The sequence below is a fragment of the Drosophila melanogaster genome, chromosome 3L (assembly GCF_000001215.4).
Source record: "Drosophila melanogaster chromosome 3L".
Classification (NCBI taxonomy): domain Eukaryota; kingdom Metazoa; phylum Arthropoda; class Insecta; order Diptera; family Drosophilidae; genus Drosophila; species Drosophila melanogaster.
In genome coordinates this window covers 14210602-14231370 of record NT_037436.4, presented here as the reverse complement: position 1 = coordinate 14231370, position 20769 = coordinate 14210602, and the positions used below count along the sequence as shown (strand labels likewise).

Genomic DNA, 20769 nt, shown 5'->3' with positions numbered 1-20769 from the left:
TAAAAGCGGAAGCAAGCGACGTAACAGATGGACTCAAATACAGACCTGGGCTTGTGACATCTCCTCGAGCTCCTGAGCCAAACTGTTGAGTGTTCCGTTCAGCAGATGGCGACCCTGCTCCACGCCATTTGTCAGCATGGTGGCCTGGTTGGTCAGCATCGTGGCCTGCAGCTCCTCGTTCTGTTCTTCGAGGGCTAGTAAAGAAAAAATGTGCATATTGTTTAGTTGTAAGCCCTCAAATATAATATGTTTACATACTTCGGTTCTTCTGGCGCATCTCCTCGAGCTCCTGATGCAGCTCCTCCAGTCTTATGCTCTCCGGCGATGTGGTCGGCATTGCCCGGGCTCCACTCTCCTCGCGAGCACGCTGCAGTTCCCGGCCCAGCTCCAGCATCAGCTCCTCGGTGGACTTCTTCTCCTGTTCGTGGCGGCGCAGTGCCTGTGCCTGCTCCTCGTGCTCCTGTTGCAGGACGCCGATTTGGTCGCGCGCCAGCTCCAACTGTTCCTCGGTGCGATGGAGGTCATTGGCCTGCTTGTCACACAGGACACGCAGTCGGGCGGCTTCTTCCCGCAGTGCCGTTGCCTCGATCTCGGTGGCACGGATCTTCATCTGGCAGTTCTCGTTCTGCAGCGAGGCTTCACGCTCCACGCGGGCCAAAATCTCGCGGTGCCGCTTCTGCTCCTCTGCCAAACGCTCCTCGGCACGCAGTTCCGACTGCAAGAAAAGAGTTATGATTAAATCTCATAATCTCATAAATTGATTGTTATTGGGATTAATCAATCTGATGACATTACATAAATATATTTTTCTGAGCAAAGTAATTTAGTTGCTTTAAATTTGATAAATTTAATTACTATCTTTCTAAAAACTCACTCACAAACTCTACAAACTGAATACACAAAAACAAAATTATTATTTGTCGAAGAAGTTTGTTTTGTTTTTCTTGACCTCTTTCATATAGCGTACTTCCTATCTACCATTAACTATTTTTTTATAATTAAACAAGTATATATTTAATACTTAAATAAATAAAACTCGAATGAATTATTAAATACAAACCTCTCGGTACTGCTCTTCGAGCATGTGATAACGCGCCTGAAGGACTGCATATTCGGTCTTGGTGCGGGTTGTCCGATCCTCAGCTATATTCTGTGTATCTGACAGATCGTCCACCTTGCGCTGCAGCAGTTCCAGCTGTAAATATATAGAAAAAGAGAACTGATAAGTCTATATTCCAATACAAAGGTTCGTGCATCGACTAACACAATCTTTTTTCATGTGCCGCAGATCGAGGAGAAGATCGTTCACCAACTGCACCTCAGCCATGGGATATTTCACATACATTTGCCTATATATATATATATATGGTGTGCAAATGATTATATATTTGCTGATATATCTTTTCACATTATTCAGGAATGCTGTTTTCTCGCAGGCTTAAGAAAATTCAAATTATTTCTGCATCGCCGCGTAGTCTTTGCTCATTTGACGGCCGAAGCAGACTGTTCGTTTATATTTTCTCGAAGCGACAACGACAACTCTCTGAAAATGCTGTTAATTACACTAGTCAACACGCTAACAAAATGTTGATAACAAAACTTGTGCCTCAAAGTACAATTTTTCAACAAAAACATTCCAGTTGAGAAGCACTTTCGATGCTTTTCCTCCTACTCATCTGCCATGCCACTTTGTTTGCCCAGTGTTATTGGCATGCCTTGCCCATATGAATCTCATAAATATTAAGCATACGCCCCATAGGCAGGCACTTCAGTAGAAGGCGTAAAAAGACACGCACACACAGATTGCTAATGTTTTGCATTCAAGTTTTGGCCAACTAGTTGCTGGCATGTGCATCTGTTTTTGCCATTACAGATTTGCAGCCTGCTGATTTTTGCGCAATTACTCATGACCCGCCCGCGTATTACAAAAACGTACAGGGAAAATAAAAACAGAAGTTTTGAACATGAGTTGGTTGCCTGTTGATAAGAAATGTGTAAGATGAATGCAGTACAGGATGCCCGAGAGCTGGCTTATCACAGCAACCGGAAACAGGGTGCGTTTTTTCCGTTTTTAACAAGTTTTGTGCTATATGCTTGCATATTGTTTATTTGTATCTTTAATCTATTACCTGGTTTTAGTGTGTAACTATGAAAAATGTATCTAATATTGAACAGCAACGCGTGACTCTTGATGAATTAATTCCGTCACCCTTCTCTGATTGCATCCCTGCTACACCCCACAATCGTACTGCCCCCATAAATGTCAATTGAGAAGTTCAATTAGTGCCTACAAGCGGTTTTCATTTGGGGTCGGCAACCAATGACGCTCCAACTGTGCGGCAAAGGGTTCAATTATGCTTAATTAACTGCAATTGGCTTTGGCAACTATTCGCAGTTAATAATTTTGCTAGATTTACAGAGAGTGTGGCACTTTATATTCAATCGAGATGAGAGCACTGAAAAGCGATGGATGGATACACGGACACACAATCGACGTCAAAGGCTGCGCGGCAAGTACTGAAAAATGGGCCTAGGGCCCCACCAAAAACAAACAACAGAATGCCATACAAATGGAGAAATAGCCAGAGAGTGGGGAATATATAGAGAGAAGAATAAGCTTGCTGAGTCAACCGAAAAAGTACGATATGGCGGGGCCTCAATTAGGGGCTGGGTATGTGTACAATGAACCATGCCAAAAAACTAAGCATATTATATAGAAACTAGAATTTAAATTAAATGTCTACCGAATTCTTCCGAAAAAAAAATACGGAAAGGCCAAGAGGTAGAAAAATAGCACCGAAAACAGAAGTCGCGACTCATTCAGAAACCGTTTGGTCAAAGCAAAGAAAGTAATAAAAATAAAATGTTGCTGGGGGCATAAAGAGAAAACGATAAAAGTGTAAGACAAATTGAGTAACAAGTGACGAGGCGTTGTACATAGAATCATGTAAGAATATTATGGTCGAGTAGCCCAACTATAACATACCCCGTACTTTGTTTATGGCAAATGTCAGCACTGATCTATACAATATATACAAAATACAATATACGAAACACGAAGGATTATATAAAATTCTTAAGGTACGAAATGCATATTGAAGCTTATTAGAATAGGAATCCCATCTACAATTTGCTGTTCAAAAATAGTCCTTTAAATATGTATATGTATATGTATATGTTTCCTTTCCTTTAAATATGTACTTATAGGTGTTTAGTACTAGGTATACGAAAAGTCGTAAGACAACGGTTTCTGGCTTGTCACTTTCCTCTTTCTCTCGCCTGAAAAAGGTGTTCCCGAGGTCATTAATGCCTTTCGGCCTTTTTAAGGGCCTTTGATTTTTCCAGTTTAGTTTTGACAAGTTGATGGCACGACAGGTGCAACTGAACGATGGGAAATGTGTAATGTCAAGAGCGGAAATACGAAACAGATGTTATGGGGTCCATGAAGTTTGGCCCCGAAAATATGGAAAATTGGGGAAAATAAAATGGAAAAAGAACACGGTGTTTAAGTTTAATTTTGCGCTATTCCAAAATTTTTACCTTGCAACAGTTTACACGTTAACAGCTCGTAAATTAAAAAAAAAAAAAAAAACTATCGAAAAGAACTGGAAGCACTCGAACATTAATATCGGCATTAGCTTTGACCCCAAATGGAAAATCCTAACTTGCAACACTCACTCACAATTTCCTCCTCCAACAATACAATGCCCTACAATTGTTTCATTTATCAAATGAGTTTCCCCACTAGTTTATGTGGATCAAGTATGGTAAACAAATCTAGCATCCGCCGGAGGTTTATCGCTATTCAGAAGCAAAAAAAAAGAGCTGACCTCCAGCGCAGTGGTAGAGATACGTAGAATCTCGGTGCTCCCATTTGCTGGCCCACTGGGAATAATACGCTTGATAATTGATTGCACTAAATACTGGGAGTTGCATCAGTAGCTTAGGGAAAGAAATTTTACTTCACTGCCCCAAAACTAGAGCAATCGCCTTAGAAACCAACGTCTTCCTTACTTTTCTTTCGATCCAAACGAGCTTCTGTTACTTTCGTTGACACATTTTCTCTTCATGGCTAATCATCAATTTTGTTACAGTTTTTTGTATCATTAATTTTGGTTCCGTCAACTAATTTCTCAAAATATCTATAGTATTTCGATTTTCCTTTCTTTTCTCACTGATGATTTGTGGCCGATGATCTCATTTGGCACAGAATGTAGTATTTTTTGTTTATCGTTAGCAGATGTCTAGAAAATTATATGGCAAACACAACAAGTTCTTCGACTTTGAAATTTTATTTTTGGGCCAGTTTTGACGTTTAAAAAGGTAAATAAGTCAAGGAAATCGTAAACAAAGTTTTCGAAAAGGTGGAAGCACTTGGTTGCTTTAAAACAGTTTAAACTCTAAAATTTTGTATAACCAATGCAAAAGAAAATATTCACATTTTAAGTCTTGTATTTAATTTGTTAAATACTTATTTAAAAAATTTCATTTTCTTTAGCTTAGTTGTATTTTATTTGAAAGTCCGTACGTATGCAATGTTTCAAATTTTACCACGGAAACCTCTTTATAAGCTTGCATAATATTTATCCGGAATCAACTCATAGTTTAATGGAATTTTCCATCACACAACTTCAACTCACTTCATTGGTTTCCAGCATATTATTTCTTATTTAGGTAACAATTGATTAATATGTCAAAATCGTAGTGATATTTCCCACAGCTGAACAAAACAGTTGAACTAAGGCAATTCAAAGTTAGACTAAAGCAAATTGCATTCAATTGCGACTTATTTATAGTGAATGGCCTGGACATTATTGACAGACCGTATATACTATATAGTACTGTATACTACTTAGATGTCATGACATGCGAACTAAAAAACGGGGACGTCACACACCCCCAATGAACCCTGAACTTTTGGATGGAATTAGCCCCGGAATCGGGGGAATTAGTGGTGCACTGCTTACTTGCTCATTGAGATTATCGCAAATCTCTGCGCTGAGGGCGCCGTTCATCATGCCAACAGGTCCTGATCCGCCACTGCCACCACCTCCTCCTCCCCCGCTATTGGTATCCTCGAAATCACAGAGTAGTTTGTTCTTGAAATTCTTTAGGTTCTCCAATTTGAAACCGTTTGTATTCGTATTATTCGTTTTATTATTGAATTTACTTGTCAGGTTCTCCAAATTGTAGATTTTATTGTTATTATTATTGTTTATATGATTGTTGTTCGATTCGAGGCTATTGTTGTTAGTCTCCAGCTTGTTTTCGATGAAAACCAGCGAATTGGGCTCCGAATTGGATGGCACAATGTCCTCAAAGTCCGCTGGATTGAGGCTGAGAAACGTCTCCTGATCGATCAATATTGGCGGGTGTTTTCCAAAGCCACAGTAGTCACTTCCAGCACCGCCAGTGACTCCCAAACTGTAGGCGTTGCTTAGCGGATTTTGCGAGGCACTTGTGTTAAAACTCAAATTCAGATCCTCCAGACTATCCGTAGATAGTTTTCGGTTTTGTTGCGCTCCGATTCTGCACTTGTTGTTGTTCAAATTGCTATTGTTGTTGTTGTTGTTGCTGTTTTTGTTGCTCTGCTGATTTGTGGGTCCTACGAATTCGAATTGGCCCGCCCACATATCATAGGCTAAATCGATGCTATCGGGCTGGCTGGCAGGTTGACTACTCATGATTTACTTTTTATTTTATTTTTGGGTAGTTTTGTTCCTTATTGGGGCGTGGCACTGGTTGGATTGATGTTTTGTTTTCATATATTTTCGCACTTTGATGTTTTGTTTCTTTATTTTGTGATTTTTCATTTGTGTAGGAAGACTGTTTTATTTTAGTTTTATAGGCACATAATTCAGATATTTTTGTATTGCTTTGTTTTCATCTCTCAATTTGACTTTAAGGCACTTTTCTGGGCATATTTAAGCTTGGCTCTGGCTAAACAAAATATGTTATACATAAGAATTTTATATTGCATTATTCTGAAAACCTTTGTGGCATTCAAATTGATTAATTTCAATTTATTTAAATTAGGTATTTTATGTTTTTTTGTTTTATTTTTAAAGATCATAGTTTATTTTTCGTTATTTATAAAACTGTTAAACAATAGATATTTTAACTAAAGCATTGTTGGTACAGTAACAAAATCTACTTATAACCGCTGCTCAGCACGTCTTGAGGTCCCATAGCAATCTCATTTAAAAATTCCCCTTGCATAATTATAATCAAAGCAATTCTTCAGCAGATCTCATCCAACAGATTGTCCCCCACGAATTTCTTTCTGTATCTCCAAAAATGAGTTTCTTGAACTGCCAGCAGAGTTCACAGAGTAAACAAAAGAATTTTTCTTTTCCCCAAGCAGTTAAATGAATTATGCAGAAACGTAATAGTTGCAAAAAAATAAATAGAAGCTTTGCAAATGATTTCTTCTTTTGTATCGCGATGGCCTTTAGCACTATTCTTAACAAATTGAAAGGTAATTGTTTGAGATTTGGATTTGGATAGGTCCCATACAGAGAGGAGAGTTGCAGAAAGCAGAGCAAGAAATTGTCTGCAAACAAAAGCAAAGAATGGTGGAAAAGCATAAAGAATTTTTCTGTATTTCATGCAGGAAATGTGCGCTTGCAAAAAGATAAACGAAACAAGAGAATCCACGAAGACAGTCTCCACAACACTGGATGTCCCCTCTGCAAACCACTCTTCTCCCAAACAGAGTCTCATTCTTTCTACACGACTGGGTTTGGTTTCTTCTGGGCTTCTGGCTAAGTTTAATTTCCTAGCTGAATTGATGAACTTCGTGTAGATAAAACAAAGCAATGGAAAGAAGCGACCAAGGAGAGGAAAAACTGTTGGTGCATGCAATTCTTCTGCCGTAACTGAAAGAATTGCATAATCTAGTCAGAGACCGTCTTTGCTCTTCACTGCTGTCTCTTCTCAAGCGATGATTCAATCCAACGCTAGAAACAAACGGCATGGGTAAATGTGTCATGAATTTGAATTTTCTCATCTTTCGCTAAATTGTTTATAATAAACTGTATGAATCAGAAGAGCAGAACAGAAACGGGAATTATACGAATTAAGATGAAAATAAGAAGGAGAGCAGAATATACAATTCTGCACACTGTCCAATGTCAAATGGGTTTAAGTGGCTTGTCATAATAAATTAGAATTTATTTGTTTTACTTTTTTGCTTAGCTAAGAAATTGGAAGCATACTTTCACATACGAAAAGAGGAAACGCGACGATTTAAATCTTTATGAATTCTTAAAGTTTTAATGCTCTGCTTTTTAAAAATCACTTTGAAGACCAAGACCACAAATCCCTCAATGAACATAAATAGAAGTCAAAAACAACTTGACCGCAAGACTCATTGATCTGTGGACAATTTTGTCAATGAAGCATGGCAAACGCAGAAGCAACAACAACAACAATAACAACAACAACAACTTTCACCAACAAAACTTGTCTAGTAAACAACTGAAAATAACAACAACAACAAGCCCTGTCGTAAATATCTTGTGCAACTTGTTTCGTTTCGTTGGAAAAATTATGATGAAAATTGAAAGTAAGTGAAATAGCCGCTTCAATAACAATTTCTATTTTCAACTGCAATATTTTCGGAATTTTATGCAGTAGCAGACACGTTTTATGATGCATCTTTCATCGCCTAACGCTCGAAATCCGAACTAAAGGAATGTTTGGAGTTCAGCTGAAATATCTGAGTTTAAATGGGGGATCCCATAATGAATGCACACGCGCTATCTCGGGAACTATTCGAGTTTATGCGTTCCCAGATAAAGCATTTATGTGGAGCCATAAAGATTGACTTGTTTAGCATAAATAGCTCACATTTGTGACTGAGGTATTAGCTGAGGTAGCAAGTCATGGTTAAGTTGGGATAGGGTGGATCGTAAATAGATTTCTGGGGTTGCTCGGAAAAATATTTGGGGAATTTAAAAATCAAGAAGATTAATGTGATCGAAGCATACCCATAAATGAATCACACCACTTCCGAAATTCGGATGCACTTACTCATTTATGTATTCTAATATACATTTAAGTGGGTAGTTACTTCCGGACCCTCATCATTTATGTATTCTAATCTATATATAAGTGGCTAGTTTCTTTCGAACTTTTGTATTCCTACGAACCCCTAGAAAACTTCCAATATTTCAACTTGGCAACAAATTCGTGCCAATTACCCCGTCTAACCTCGATTTCTTGGCCTGGTGTTGCAGTTTGCATTTGCAATTATTTCTTCTGTTGTTGCATTTTACATGGCAATAAACCTTTCGGACGACCGCCCACGCTAAGACAAAGAACTAAAAGGTGAAACTGAAACAACATGCTAACCCCATTTTACAGACTGGGGAAAACGACAAGGAGGGCTAGAGACGAAGGGAAAGAGACAAAAGTCGCGACATACAACAGCTGTTTCCTGCCACAAACTGATCTACCACAAATTGTTTTTACCTTCCATTATTATTGCATTGGTATAAGAAATATTAAAAAAAAAATAAGAAGATTACACAGATAAAAGCATTCTTTTTTCTGGCATTAAGTGTGCTAGTCACAGTATACATTATATAAGCCAACCCTCTCTTTACTTCTTCTTTTTTTTTTAGAACCAACAGACCGTAAAATTATTTTGTTCAGACTTTGAGCAGAATTCTAGACAATTTTACATATCCTCGTCGTACAGCTATTTTCCAACCTCTCCCTATTTTCATTGTTATTTTGTTCCTCAGGTTTTGAATTCCCGCCTAGTTTCTAATTACCAGAAAATGCAATGGCTGGCTAAGTTTGCTTTTCTTTTACTTGGAATTTGTGGCGTGCTGTTTACTTTTGTAGTCTAGTAAACTGAATCATTCTTAGTCTTATCAAATCGTTCGGCGACGTGTATAGTTAAGGTGCCCTTGTCAAAGCTTCATTTTCACGTTATCACATACAAATTTAAATAAAGGTCAATATGAGGGCCAATTAAAAGCAGGGCATGACTGATAAAGATTTTACTTTTTAAAGAACTTTATTTGCTTTGAATGATTCCAAGTTGATTTACGAAATAAGCATTCAAATAAATAAAATACAACTTTATTACAAATGATTTGGAAACCCTTATCAAAATACAATCCAATTCCTTCAATACAAGTACAGTAAGTAACCGAATAATCTGATTTCAATTCAACTAAAACTAATTTGCTAATGAAGTAAACTTTCCTTTCTTGTCAGCTGAATATTTTTGGATTATCATATCTCTTCAACCATTTTTTCCTCGCCCATGTCAGGCAATCAAAAACAGCATAATAGAAAATTATCATTAGCTACTCTTCAGCAAAATTGAATTCCACAAAGATTTGCATACAATGGTCGACGAAGGAAGGGGTGAAAATGGGGATGAGTCGAACGAGGGGAGCTCATTAAATGCAAATTTTACTTCGCTGCTGTGCACTTTTCATGCAACAAAGTGAAGTGAACAAGTTACAACAAAAAGGTTGTAAAATATACAATGATTAGCCGAAATTGGATCAGGAATGCTGAGTACCACATAAAATATTCATGATTTCAAACAAATGTATATTTAAAGACTTTGCATCAATTATATGGGAATCATATACATAAGAACTTGAAAAAAAATTGTCATTGATTATTTTTAATGTACTATTATGTATTCTATAACTTTCTTGAAAGCTTTTGCTTAAAAGAACCAAAAACTAATGATGCAATCCTTTAAAATATTTTTAATTTTCCTGCCGATTTTATGATCTTCAATAATCTGTGCCGCGATCTCACAAATATTTTTCAATTTTAAAAGTGAATAGCTAATTTTTTCGATTATTTAAAATGGTGTATTATGTATTTTATTACAACCACAATCGAGGGAGAAAAACAAATTTCGATTAAAGCACGCGAAACGCGAAAAGCAAACTGAATGAACCAGAAATTCAGGGGCAAAATAAACCGAGGCAGTCGCCAGCGATAGAGAGAAAAATGAGAGACTGGGAGAGCGAATTTGGGGAGGCGCAATCTTTATAAATAGGAAAAAATAATAATCAACAAACAAGAGCAATGACAAGGGACCGAAGAAAGAGAGCGATCCGATCCCCCAAAGGAAAAGTTTTTCGCCATATGTCCGAGGGTGATTCTCTCGCCGAATCCGCCCGCCTCCTTTATTTTGAACATATGGTTTTTGAGTCAGGGACAGCGCATAATTATGTGGAATTTATATACGGTCACCCCAAGCCAACCGCTCCCAAAATGCCTCCCATCATATGTTCATATATGCATACATACGTATGTATGTATATGTTTTACTCATTACTAAATAAAAGCGCAAGTGAATAAGCGTGGACACGAACCGAAAAGCAAGAGTAACGGGACGCATGCGGGATTGGATGGTAATCTCCATCCATTTCGTCCCATCTCTTTCGTACACCCCCTTTTTGTTGATGTCATCAGAGGGTCTTTTCCGTTCTTTTGTTATTGCGGCTACCTTAGGCCTTTTACTTATTGGTTTTTAGTGCTAGTTTTCAGTTCCGGTTAGTTGTCTTCTGTGCTGTTAGGGCACTGTGCCGTTAGATTTATATGCCTACTAATTGACGAACCATCGCTAATGAAAGAATATTTTCCTACCAAACTTAACGGTACGGAAAATGCCTAGTAAAAGAAATTAAGAAGTACGAGTTATGTATAATGAATGAACTTGGAACTGCTATGCGTTATTCTCGGTGGAAGCCCTTGATTTATTTAATTCCCTTTGAATGTAGAAACTGCCGAAAGCAATGAAAACAAGACTTGATTTTTAAAGAGGCAATATTATTTTTTTTTTTTCATCTTCCTAAGTTTACTAAACTTTTTAAGAAAATACTTAAACTTGTCTCCATTAATAATAAAAAAAATCAACACAAAAAGCACAATTAATTTACATTGTGCCGGTTTTGCAAATTTGATCACCTTATCTTTCTTCGTTTTACTTCATCAATTACCGTCAGTGTTTTTTCAACTTTTAACGCCCCATAACGAAGAATTGCTTTGAATTGTTTAAAGCTATTTTATTTTTTCTTTCATTTTGTCCCATTTATTGTATCATTTATCAATTTTATGCCACACTTGATTTCCATTTTTTATGTTTCGATAAAACACTTGGCAAACTGATTCAACCGCACTTTTCAATTTAAGATCAATCAACCAATATATTTGCCAGAGGGTATGAAAATTAGAAACATGAGCCGAACAAGGCTACTTTGATTACGGGTTTTCACAACAGACCCTGTCATTAACGAATTTGTTTTGATTTCACATTTTTCCTTAAATAAGCGGTTAATGAGCCAAAGGCACCTGACACAGCTGATAAGCGAATTCGATCGATAATAGGTAACACACAAAAAACACACGAATTGAGGTAACTTTGGGTTAATTTTCTCGAATTTCGAACCTTTTTTAATTTGGCTATTTTGCTTAGGAGAGCAGCAGCAGCAGCTGCATTTTCCTTTTCCTTGGCAATTGCATTGCCCAACAACAAAACACCCGCGCGAGAGAGCGCGAGAGAGTGAGAGACAGGGCGACCGTTCGATGCGCTGCTCCGCTTTTCTAGTGTTGTGAACGCGGCAAGCGTTAAATGCAATCTGAGAGAGGAAAGCGCTGAAAAGCCAGCGCCAAGTCGCGGCCCCTCCTCTGCCGCTGCCTCGGTCGACGTCGGCAGAAGCCGCGACTTGTTTTGGGTGCCCGAAAAAATAACGAAAAGAAATACAAAAAAACAGAGCCCCAAAGCAAAACGAACGCAATAGAAAAATTCCACTAATGTGACTTAGCAGTGTTGGAAATTCGTATTACATGCACTTGAGAAAAGAAAATTTTGTTTGCTGAGTGGCTTATATGCACATACACATATACACATTGTATAACATAGTTAGCCAGGTGTTTTTAGGTTTGAAAAGAAATACTAACTTCCAAATATAATATTTGTTTAAACAAAACTTATATTGCAGAATATATTTAAAAAATAATGGATTCAATTTGAGTTTTTGAATGTATTTAGTAAAGTGCACTTTACCAAACATATACATATGTATTACTGGTGGTTAATTCTTTTTTTTCATCAGTGTATGTGACTTAATAGACATTTGCAAAGTGCATTCGGGTAAAGTGGATAGAATGGCTTGAGGGAAAGGTGATGGGAGACAGAATGAGAATCGAGTGGAAAGAATCAAAAGCGACATATGTGAGCAACTCTTGAACTAAATTGAGTCAATTAAAAGTAATGGAAAGAAAAATCAAAGGAAAATGAGTCAGGGAACTGGGCTGTTCAGGGTGCACCGGATTATTCAACGAATTGGTCTGAAATGCGTAACATATGAGAGCGATGTAAATAGTTGAACCGACAAAATACATTTTTTTGCACCCCCTTTTATTTTGCAAAGTTTTCTTGAAAAGTATAATTTCAGTGTAATAGTGTAAATGTGTGATTGACAGCACTATTATGTATTGACACCCTTCAGAGGGCTCCGCAGTCTTCGATAATTACTTTCTTGCTGGTCTTCCCATCTTGTGAACCGTAAGATTCTACCTTCTGGACGATATCCATTCCCTCAACGACCTTGCCGAACACGACATGCTTATTATCCAGCCATGTGGTTTTCCCGGTGCAAATGAAAAACTGAGATCCATTGGTATTGGCCCCAGCATTGGCCATCGAAAGTACACCAGCTCCGGTATGCTTTAGCTCGAAATTCTCATCGGGAAACTTGTTTCCATAAATGGAGCGTCCTCCAGTTCCGTTTTGATTAGTGAAATCACCGCCCTGACACATGAAATTCGGGATGACGCGGTGGAATGGTGATCCCTTGTAGCCGTACCCCTTCTCTCCGGTGCAGAGGGCCCGGAAATTCTCCGCCGTCTTGGGCACCACATCCGAACGTAGTTCCATCACAATTCTACCTAACTTCTCACCTCCTGCGGCTATATCGAAGTAAACGCGTGGCAACGACATCTTCGCAGATGCCGAAAATTTTCGGAGAAAAGCCAGATCTATTAGGTTTAAAATCGAACGATGCCTTGTTCAAAAACAAGAAATATATTTACCGGATAACTTGGTGGTGTCAGCTTTATGATAAAAAAAAGTAACGACTTTCAAGAGAACCGTACAGTAGAACAGCTGGAACTGAACTGACGAATATTCTGGGCTAGTCAGGGATCTGAAGTAAGGGCTCGTTGAAATTCATTTCACAGCCTTCTTTATAAAATCCAGTAGCAAAAAAAAATGCCTGCTTTGGCTTCCACAATTTTTAATACATTGCAAATGATCGGTATATTTGGATATTTTAAGGTAATATTGTCCTTAAAATACCTTTATCCGTGTCTAATCTTACAGACCTTATTTACTCTTCTAATTTGTTTAACCGCCGCCTTAATCAACGCAAAACTCACAGATACTTTTAAAGCCGGCTATATTTACCTTTCATTTGCAGTTGTGTACAAACTTTATATATCCATCCACGCGATGAGTGTATGTTTGTATAATTAGGCAAAAAAAATAGTCAATATTTATTTGCCAAAGCAAATACAAACTGTGAGAATTATCCACGTTTTAAAGAAGCTGCTATTGCATTTATATTTATTCATTTGTTTGTTGTCTATATGAACGCATAGCACTCCTTTAAAACTCTTCTATCCCCGACTTCTTTGGGTTTAGCACATTTTGTGTATATATTAAAGTCCAGGGCCTAGTGAGTTTCCAAGACAACAATTGCTATTTGGGTATACATATACATAAGAATTGTTATAAGGGGAAAATAAAGGAAGGTTGAAGTACGATAAGATTGGCTAGTAACCGAGAACGTTGTAAACACAATGTTCGATAAAGTAGGTTTGGCATATTTAATAAGTTGCACGGACTTTCCCTTTATAAGCTTTATAATCATTTTTTATGTATTTTTCGCTCATAAATAAAAATAAAAATTAAAAACAAGCTACTTCAAGACCCTTAGATAATCTCCCCTCAAAATGCCAAAAGTTCAAGATGATTTAACGAAAGAAGGTTATTCGCACGTAGGTCGTAATTGTTAACTCGACTCTCCACTGTCTCATTACTTATAATAAATTGTAGTGCGACCGAATAGCGAAGACAAGAAAGATACAATCCATAGTTGGCCAAGACAAGTGTAGCCCCAACTGAACTCGAACTCGAAACCGATTCGATTCGTTTTGACTAGTTACCCATTAATGTAACGCCCCGTTCGCCTTGGACAACCTTGTGCAAAAAGTAATATACGGAAAGCCAACATGACGTAATGGAAAGCGTAGGATTTCTACTTGCCAACTGCTCCCACTGCCACGCCCCCAGAAATAGGCGCCTCTTTTATGGACTTGCGAGTGTATGAGTGTGTGTGGGAACATAAATTCACATTATGGCCAATTCTTCGGGCGATTTTTCAGCTTAGATAAAAGGTAGACAAGAAACACTTTTGTGGGTTCGTTTTAGCACTTACCAAGTGGAATTGGTAAGATAAGAGTGCTCGAGGTAGTTTGTGTTTAGCTATTGTTTTGCTTACCTGGAAATAAAGGAAAATAAAGAACAAATTATTATTAGATTTGGAATAGCAGAAGTCAAGATAATAGATATGGAAATGAGGTGAATGTAAAGTCAACACAAGAAGCACTTTAATGTCAAGCAATGTTTTTCACAGGATGTACAAGACAAAGGGGAAGAAGAAAGAACCCAAAAACAACTAACCTCACACAAACTGTTACACTTTTCCCAAAAACTTTAATACCAGTTTTATCGTAAAAAATATAACAAAAGCCCTAAGAAATATTTTCATATTTTCCAACTATCGCCGATCGATCCATCAACTGAAAACCTGCAACGAAAAACGTTTTCCGCACCCACACTCTATAAAAAAAAACCACTGAAAATGGATTTTGTCTAGCGGTTCGTGCCATTCGTTCCATTCGCCACCTGCTAGGGTCGTCTTATCGATTAAACAATTTTGCTGGCACCTTTGACGCCCACCTTTAAGACCATCAGAAGTCGAGGCCCGGCACAACATAAAAAGCATAAAGCCGAGCCGAATGAGATATGTAGGGAAAATACAAAAATAATACGAAAAAAAATCGAGTAAAAGCCATAAACGAAAATCAATTTTTAACCCAAATGTGACGTTGACCCAGAAACCATCGAAATCCCAAAGACAAAGAGACCCACACACACAACGAATTGAAGCATAAACGTTGCAATTATCATAATTAATGCAAATGCTCCTTAAAGTATACCAAAGTAAAAACGGAATTAAATACTCAAAGGCATTTACGAAAGCGTTTAACCCAAATGGGTTGAAATTGCTGCTATTGAATAGATGTTGCAAGTCCATAAGGGGGAGGTTAATTGGTCGGAATGACAGAGAAATTGGTTTGCTTAGTCATAACATCTTGGGAGTGTAATGTTAATGTTTTAAAAACAGTTTACAAAGTTTGGGAAATATTTTTGTTCACCTTTAGAATCATAAATCATCTTGTAGACCATAATATACATATATAATACCAGTAAGTAAGCCGATGTTCAATAAATTCAAATGTTGATTTCTTTCCAGCGCACTTTGAATATATTTGTTTCCTTCCTGCTGACTGAAGCTTCATTTGTATTCCATTTACTATATTTATGCATTCTATTAGCCAGACACCTGGTGGAAGTTTTTTTGTAAAGGCGATGCCTTGTAGGTGGCTGTTTCCAGTCGACGCCTTCGTCGATGTTGTGCGAAGATATATGCACATGTGTATATTGCCACTGGAAGAGCCAAAGCCGGGGGGAGATATTCAATTCGAGCGATTACCAAATCCTAAACATTTTGCTTGGGCAACTTCAAGTGATGTCGTCAGCGGAGATACTCCACTTGTGCATGTATTAGGCCAAGAAAATAAAACAGATTTCATCCCCACATCTCTTGCCAACACTGACAATTGAACAAATTGCAATTGTGGCATTGTCTTGGGCCTGCCTACAGTTATAATTGCATAAGTGCGACGATGCAAAACAGCTGCAAAGAGCCCGAGACAAATGCAGATTTTAATCAACCTCTGACAGCGCTGGGAAAACTGGGAAGACCATGTCAAGATCCCCCCATCCCGAAACCTTACGCAACACCTTCGGTTCAATCCAATGCGATTCTTTTCTTCCGCATTAGATTGTCTGATGAGTGACCTCAGCTTAATTAAGCCAACGGAGCATTAAAAAAAATGATGGTCGGGGTGCGGAAAATTGGGTCAGCAGTAGTGAAAGAAGAACCAAATAGAAAATCGTATTCGGTGCAGTGAAAATCTTTTTGGATACGCTTAACACTTTCCTGGGCATCGGGCCAAGGTGAGATGTGGAAAGTTTCTTCATTTTTCACAATCCACTTTTACATAGAAGTTAAGATTGAATATTAAGACAGAATGGGATATAATTACTACTTTTATATTGCTGTTTAGGTAACTGAAATGTATTTTGAAATCAAACGAGCGAATTAATATTTCAATCCAATGTACAGTTGATGCCAAAAACATTCTCCTTCTTAATAAGCCATCTGCTTTTCCCAACTCGCAACTCATTTCGTATTCAACGCCCAGTTTCACACAACAATCAAACGAATTGCGAGGCACTTCTTTGACTTGTAATGATCTTTTGGCCCAACTCCACCTGTTTCGCACCTGGCCAAAAACCCTTCCCTCTTCTACAAATACCACTTCCGTTTCCCGTTGGACTGTGTTGCATAAAAGAACAATCGCACAGGCGCGTTTAAAAAATTGATTCGTACGTGAGATTTTTCGCAAAAATCATTTTCACTCCTTGTGTTTATATTTCTCCTTTGTTTTTTCCTCTGCGCTTTTCCACCTTTCCTTTTGTGTGCCGGCGACTTTTACCACGTTCATTCTCCTTTTATTTGTTTATTTTGAGCAATTATGCAGAAAGCGATTTTACACCGGTCTGTATCACCATTATATGTTTGCACTTCTAGCAATTGATTTTATTTTGCTTGCTTTCTTTTAGGAAATCTTAAGGGTTTCAATGATAGGAAAGAAAGTTTTTGTTAGAAAAAAATAACTTGGATTGGATTTTGGTATTGAAACTTTCATAAAAGGTAAACAAATTATTTATTTATATTAACGTAAACTGCAGAAAAGTAAACATATTAAACATGCATAAGCTTTGTACTCAAATAAGCACATATCCATTACAGAAGTCGATGAAAACCACACACGTATTGAACGCTTCCTCATATATGTACATATGTGTGTATTTCTTTCTGACGTTTCCCACAAGGAAAATCGAAAATAAACCCTGCAGCCATCGATGATTTCCCGACCTCTTTGGCACTCAATCAAATAAGCATCCACATGGGCAGTGGGAAATCTAATCGACATTGATCCGGCGGAGGCTGAGTGAATTTCAATGACCTTGAGGCGCCAATGCACTCCCCCCAATGGCCATGGCCAAAATTGCAGAGAGCCTGCTGAAATGCTTTTGCTTTTTTTCGCTTTATATAATAGTCGGCGGAGCACAATCGGATTGGATCCGCAGAGATCGCGATAGACAACGGCAACCTACACAAAACCAAAGCACTGAATTTCACCTGCCAAGTAGCCACGAACTTCCAGTAAAAATACCAGCGAAGGTGACTGCCTCAGCGATTGAGGGAAAGAAAACACGTTTGATTTCATTGCGGCCGAAGATCCAAAGTGAAAAGTCACAAATTCACTTTTCCAGGGATTTCGGTTTTTTATTTTCTCAACGAACATGGAAAACATTTTCGGAATTTCGACTTGAATGAAAATGATGTTCAAGCTCACACACATGCTGGGAAATAAAATTTGCGATTGCGAATTAGGTTCAAGTGCAGATTATGTCTCTTCATCAGTAATTTCTCTGATGAAATATCAAGCATTGACAATATTTTGCCAATTCATACGACGGTACATTTATTTATTTATTCCGTTATTTTACGCCATTTAATGCAAAGACTTTGAAATCGAATTGTGCAAACAAAATGTGTCAAAAGCCGCGGAATCTATCTATTTGAATTTATGTTTTAACGATACCTAATTATCTAAACTAAGGAATCCAAAACATAGTAATACTTGGGTTTTATTTAATTATAATAATTATTGGTGCTTTGTTTAATTGGCACACTTACCCTATAATCGTAGTCATGACGATTCTCCAAGCTTATGTCGCTGTACATGTCTTCTGTTGTATCACAGTTGGAGCTACGGCCCGATGAGTTAAAGCTCGATGATCTATAGAGTTGGCTAAAAGGAGTTGAATTTGTAAGTAATTAAATCAAATAATTTTTATATTTAGTTTTAACTGTTTATTAAATTTTTAAAGTCACATTATATTGATATATATATCTGTGTCTGTATATCTCTAAACTTTCAATTTTGTTCTAGTTAGTGTTATTTTTAAAACATAACAAAAAAAATAAAAAAAAAAAAGTTAAAACAATCCATTGGACGAATTCGCCTTAGAATTCGATTAATACCGTTTCGAATTCGCCTCGGTGTAATACATTTTTACTTGACAATGTAAATGAAAATGTATATAAATTGGTGCAAGTCTCTAATATTTCCATCACATACAGCAAAAAACTTAAACAATGCCAAAAGACAAAAACGAAACATTTACAACTTAAAAAGAAATTTAAATTAATTTAAATTTAATTTTAGCTATCTTTTTAAGTTATAATATAGAATCTTGCATTTCTTTCCGCAAACTGAGATATAAAGATTTAGCCAAGACATTAACCAACTAAACAATTGATCTCAAACTGTAGCACAATGTTAGCACACAATGCGAATTCAATATGTGCGGCATACTTGCCGGCTGCGAATGGGCACTGTAAGCGACTTCTGTTTCAGTGCTGTCAAAATTTAACGCAACCAGTGCTGCCCATGTGACATTGTGAGCCCAGCATGTAAAATGTAAAATTTACATAAACTAAAAAGAGTCTGTATAAAACATCTTAAAAGTTTTAAGATTTTAATGTTTTTCGTACAGCAAAATATCATTTTCTTGCTGTATTGGAAAAAACTCCACAAAAAAACTAATCATAAAATCGTGTTTATAATATTTCTTGGTAATGTTATAAATAAGTAGCGAACTCACCTGGCTAAGGCATTTGAACTAATTTGCCTGCGGCCGGAACTGAAAACGGAAAATAAACCATTGATTAGTAAATAAAAACATACTTTCCGCACTCTACCAACAAACCACCAAACCACTAAGAATAGATAAATGCAAATTTAACCCTAAGCCTAAGCGAGCCGCAACCCATAGAAGCCCTTCAAAATGGATGAAATTCCAGCAATTCGAAATGCAAATAAATTGGCTGGCATTGAATGGCCAACAAAAAAGAAATTATCCACAAAAGGCAACTTGAATAACAACTTGACGCAGGCAGCCAAACAAAAGGAAAAAGAAACCAAACACGTGATAATGAAGGAAACAACACAACCAATGGTAGCAGCCAAAATACAACAAAAACTGCGCCACCCACGCGAACAGGTAAAAAGAAAATGGGAAAAGTCGAAATGCAGCCAAGAAATTGTAGCAGCAAAGAAACGTCAAAGACAAAATAATTGCGAAAGATGTTGATGTAGACAGATAAAGAGACTCAAAAGACACAAAGAAGCAGACGACTAAATTTCGAGTAAAAGTGGAAAAGTGGGGGAAAATGTGTGTGTTTGTCTAAAGTGCATATCGGGAAAATGGGTCAAAGGTGGGAGACATTTTGCAACTACAGATGAGCAGATGAAAGCCAAATGAAGGAGAAAGAAATGCCGGAAAAGTGTCTTCATTTATTTGTATGCTTTTGCTGAAAGGCTTTTTAAATAAATATTCAGTAGGGATACTTGAGTTGTTGCATATTAACAAAATATTATACGCGTATAGAAAAAGACTCGCTTAAAATTAAAAACAAAATTATGCACAGTTTTATTTTTACCAACACATAAAATACCCATCAAACTATAACATCACTTGCAATTGTTAGTATTTTGTTCTCTTTATGGGCTAAAAAAAAAAAATTTTGCGGTTTCTATCTGAGGTGATCTCACATGGCAAATTCATGGAATATATTTGTATTTTAGTGAGGCCGTGCCCTTAAAACCGTGGATTTAAAAACCGCAAATAGTTTCCGTTTTGGAAAATTGAAAACAAGATATTAAGCAAAATTTGCAAAGCCAGAAAAGTTTGCAAACAAAACGTTAGTTATTCCACTTTTTTATTCGACTCTTTCTGTCTCACTGCGGCCCCAACTGAACTCATTAGCCCACTTTTCAGTGTAGTTGAGCTCAAAAAAAAAAAAAAAAAAAAAAAAAAACAATAAGACATTCATAAAAATCTATCTCATCTGGGTTTATGGCACTCTACGAACACAACTTTATTTTATGTTTTAATTTACTTTATGTAAAAAGCAAACATACAAATTGAAGTTGCGTGCTCGTAGAAAATGCAAAAAAAAAAAAAAATCGAAAAACAAGCCAGCAAATTATTGCAAATTGACCAGAGCCAAAAAGTGTTGAGGGGACCTGCTGCAAAATGTTGCGCAATTTTTGCAGCCAAAAAGCAGAAGCAGAAAATGCAAAAAAAAAAAGGAATTTGCGGTTAGTTGAATAGCCGCTTTTTATGAGTCATTGGTCCGGCTGGCAATTTATTGATGCAAAGTGAAGTTGACATAAAGTGGCAGCCAAAAAGTTGCAACTTTATACTCGTCGAGCAAAAGTTGTATTTTACTG

General features: G+C 37.2%; 2 protein-coding genes across 14 annotated transcripts in view; both read right to left on the bottom strand.

Moving 5' to 3' along the window:
* The window catches only part of nuf (nuclear fallout), a 42381-nt gene that overhangs the window by 1880 nt on the left and 19732 nt on the right, over window positions 1-20769 (bottom strand). For 7 of the 12 annotated variants that reach the window (NM_001259820.2, NM_001259821.2, NM_001038920.2 and 4 more), the window contains 5 exons: window positions 19139-19177; window positions 18168-18282; window positions 1061-1195; window positions 259-715; window positions 46-194 (listed from right to left, as the gene is read on the bottom strand). In NM_001259820.2, the coding sequence (NP_001246749.1) occupies window positions 46-194; window positions 259-715; window positions 1061-1195; window positions 18168-18282; window positions 19139-19177 (895 nt within the window). Of the gene's footprint in view, window positions 1-45; window positions 195-258; window positions 716-1060; window positions 1196-1264; window positions 1544-2417; window positions 2522-4967; window positions 5941-9870; window positions 9932-11434; window positions 11630-18167; window positions 18283-19138; window positions 19178-20769 lie in introns of those variants that run through there. The other 5 variants (NM_001259822.2, NM_001038919.2, NM_001259823.2 and 2 more) reach the window with 3 other exon arrangements.
* Window positions 12397-13167, bottom strand: CG7768 (uncharacterized protein). 2 transcript variants are annotated; one of them, NM_168584.4, is made up of 2 exons: window positions 13081-13167; window positions 12397-13026 (listed from the first exon to the last, which is right to left on the bottom strand). In NM_168584.4, the coding sequence occupies exon 2, from the start codon at window positions 12986-12988 to the stop codon at window positions 12494-12496; it is 495 nt and encodes a 164-aa protein (NP_729966.1). In that variant the 5' UTR covers window positions 12989-13026; window positions 13081-13167; the 3' UTR covers window positions 12397-12493. The 2 variants fall into 2 exon arrangements, with proteins under 2 accessions (NP_729966.1, NP_648697.1); NM_140440.3 differs by having other exon boundaries at window positions 12397-12988.

Coding starts and splice junctions, on each gene's coding strand:
- CG7768 (NM_168584.4), bottom strand. CDS start 12,988: ATGTCGTTGCCACGCGTTTACTTCGATATAGCCGCAGGAGGTGAGAAG.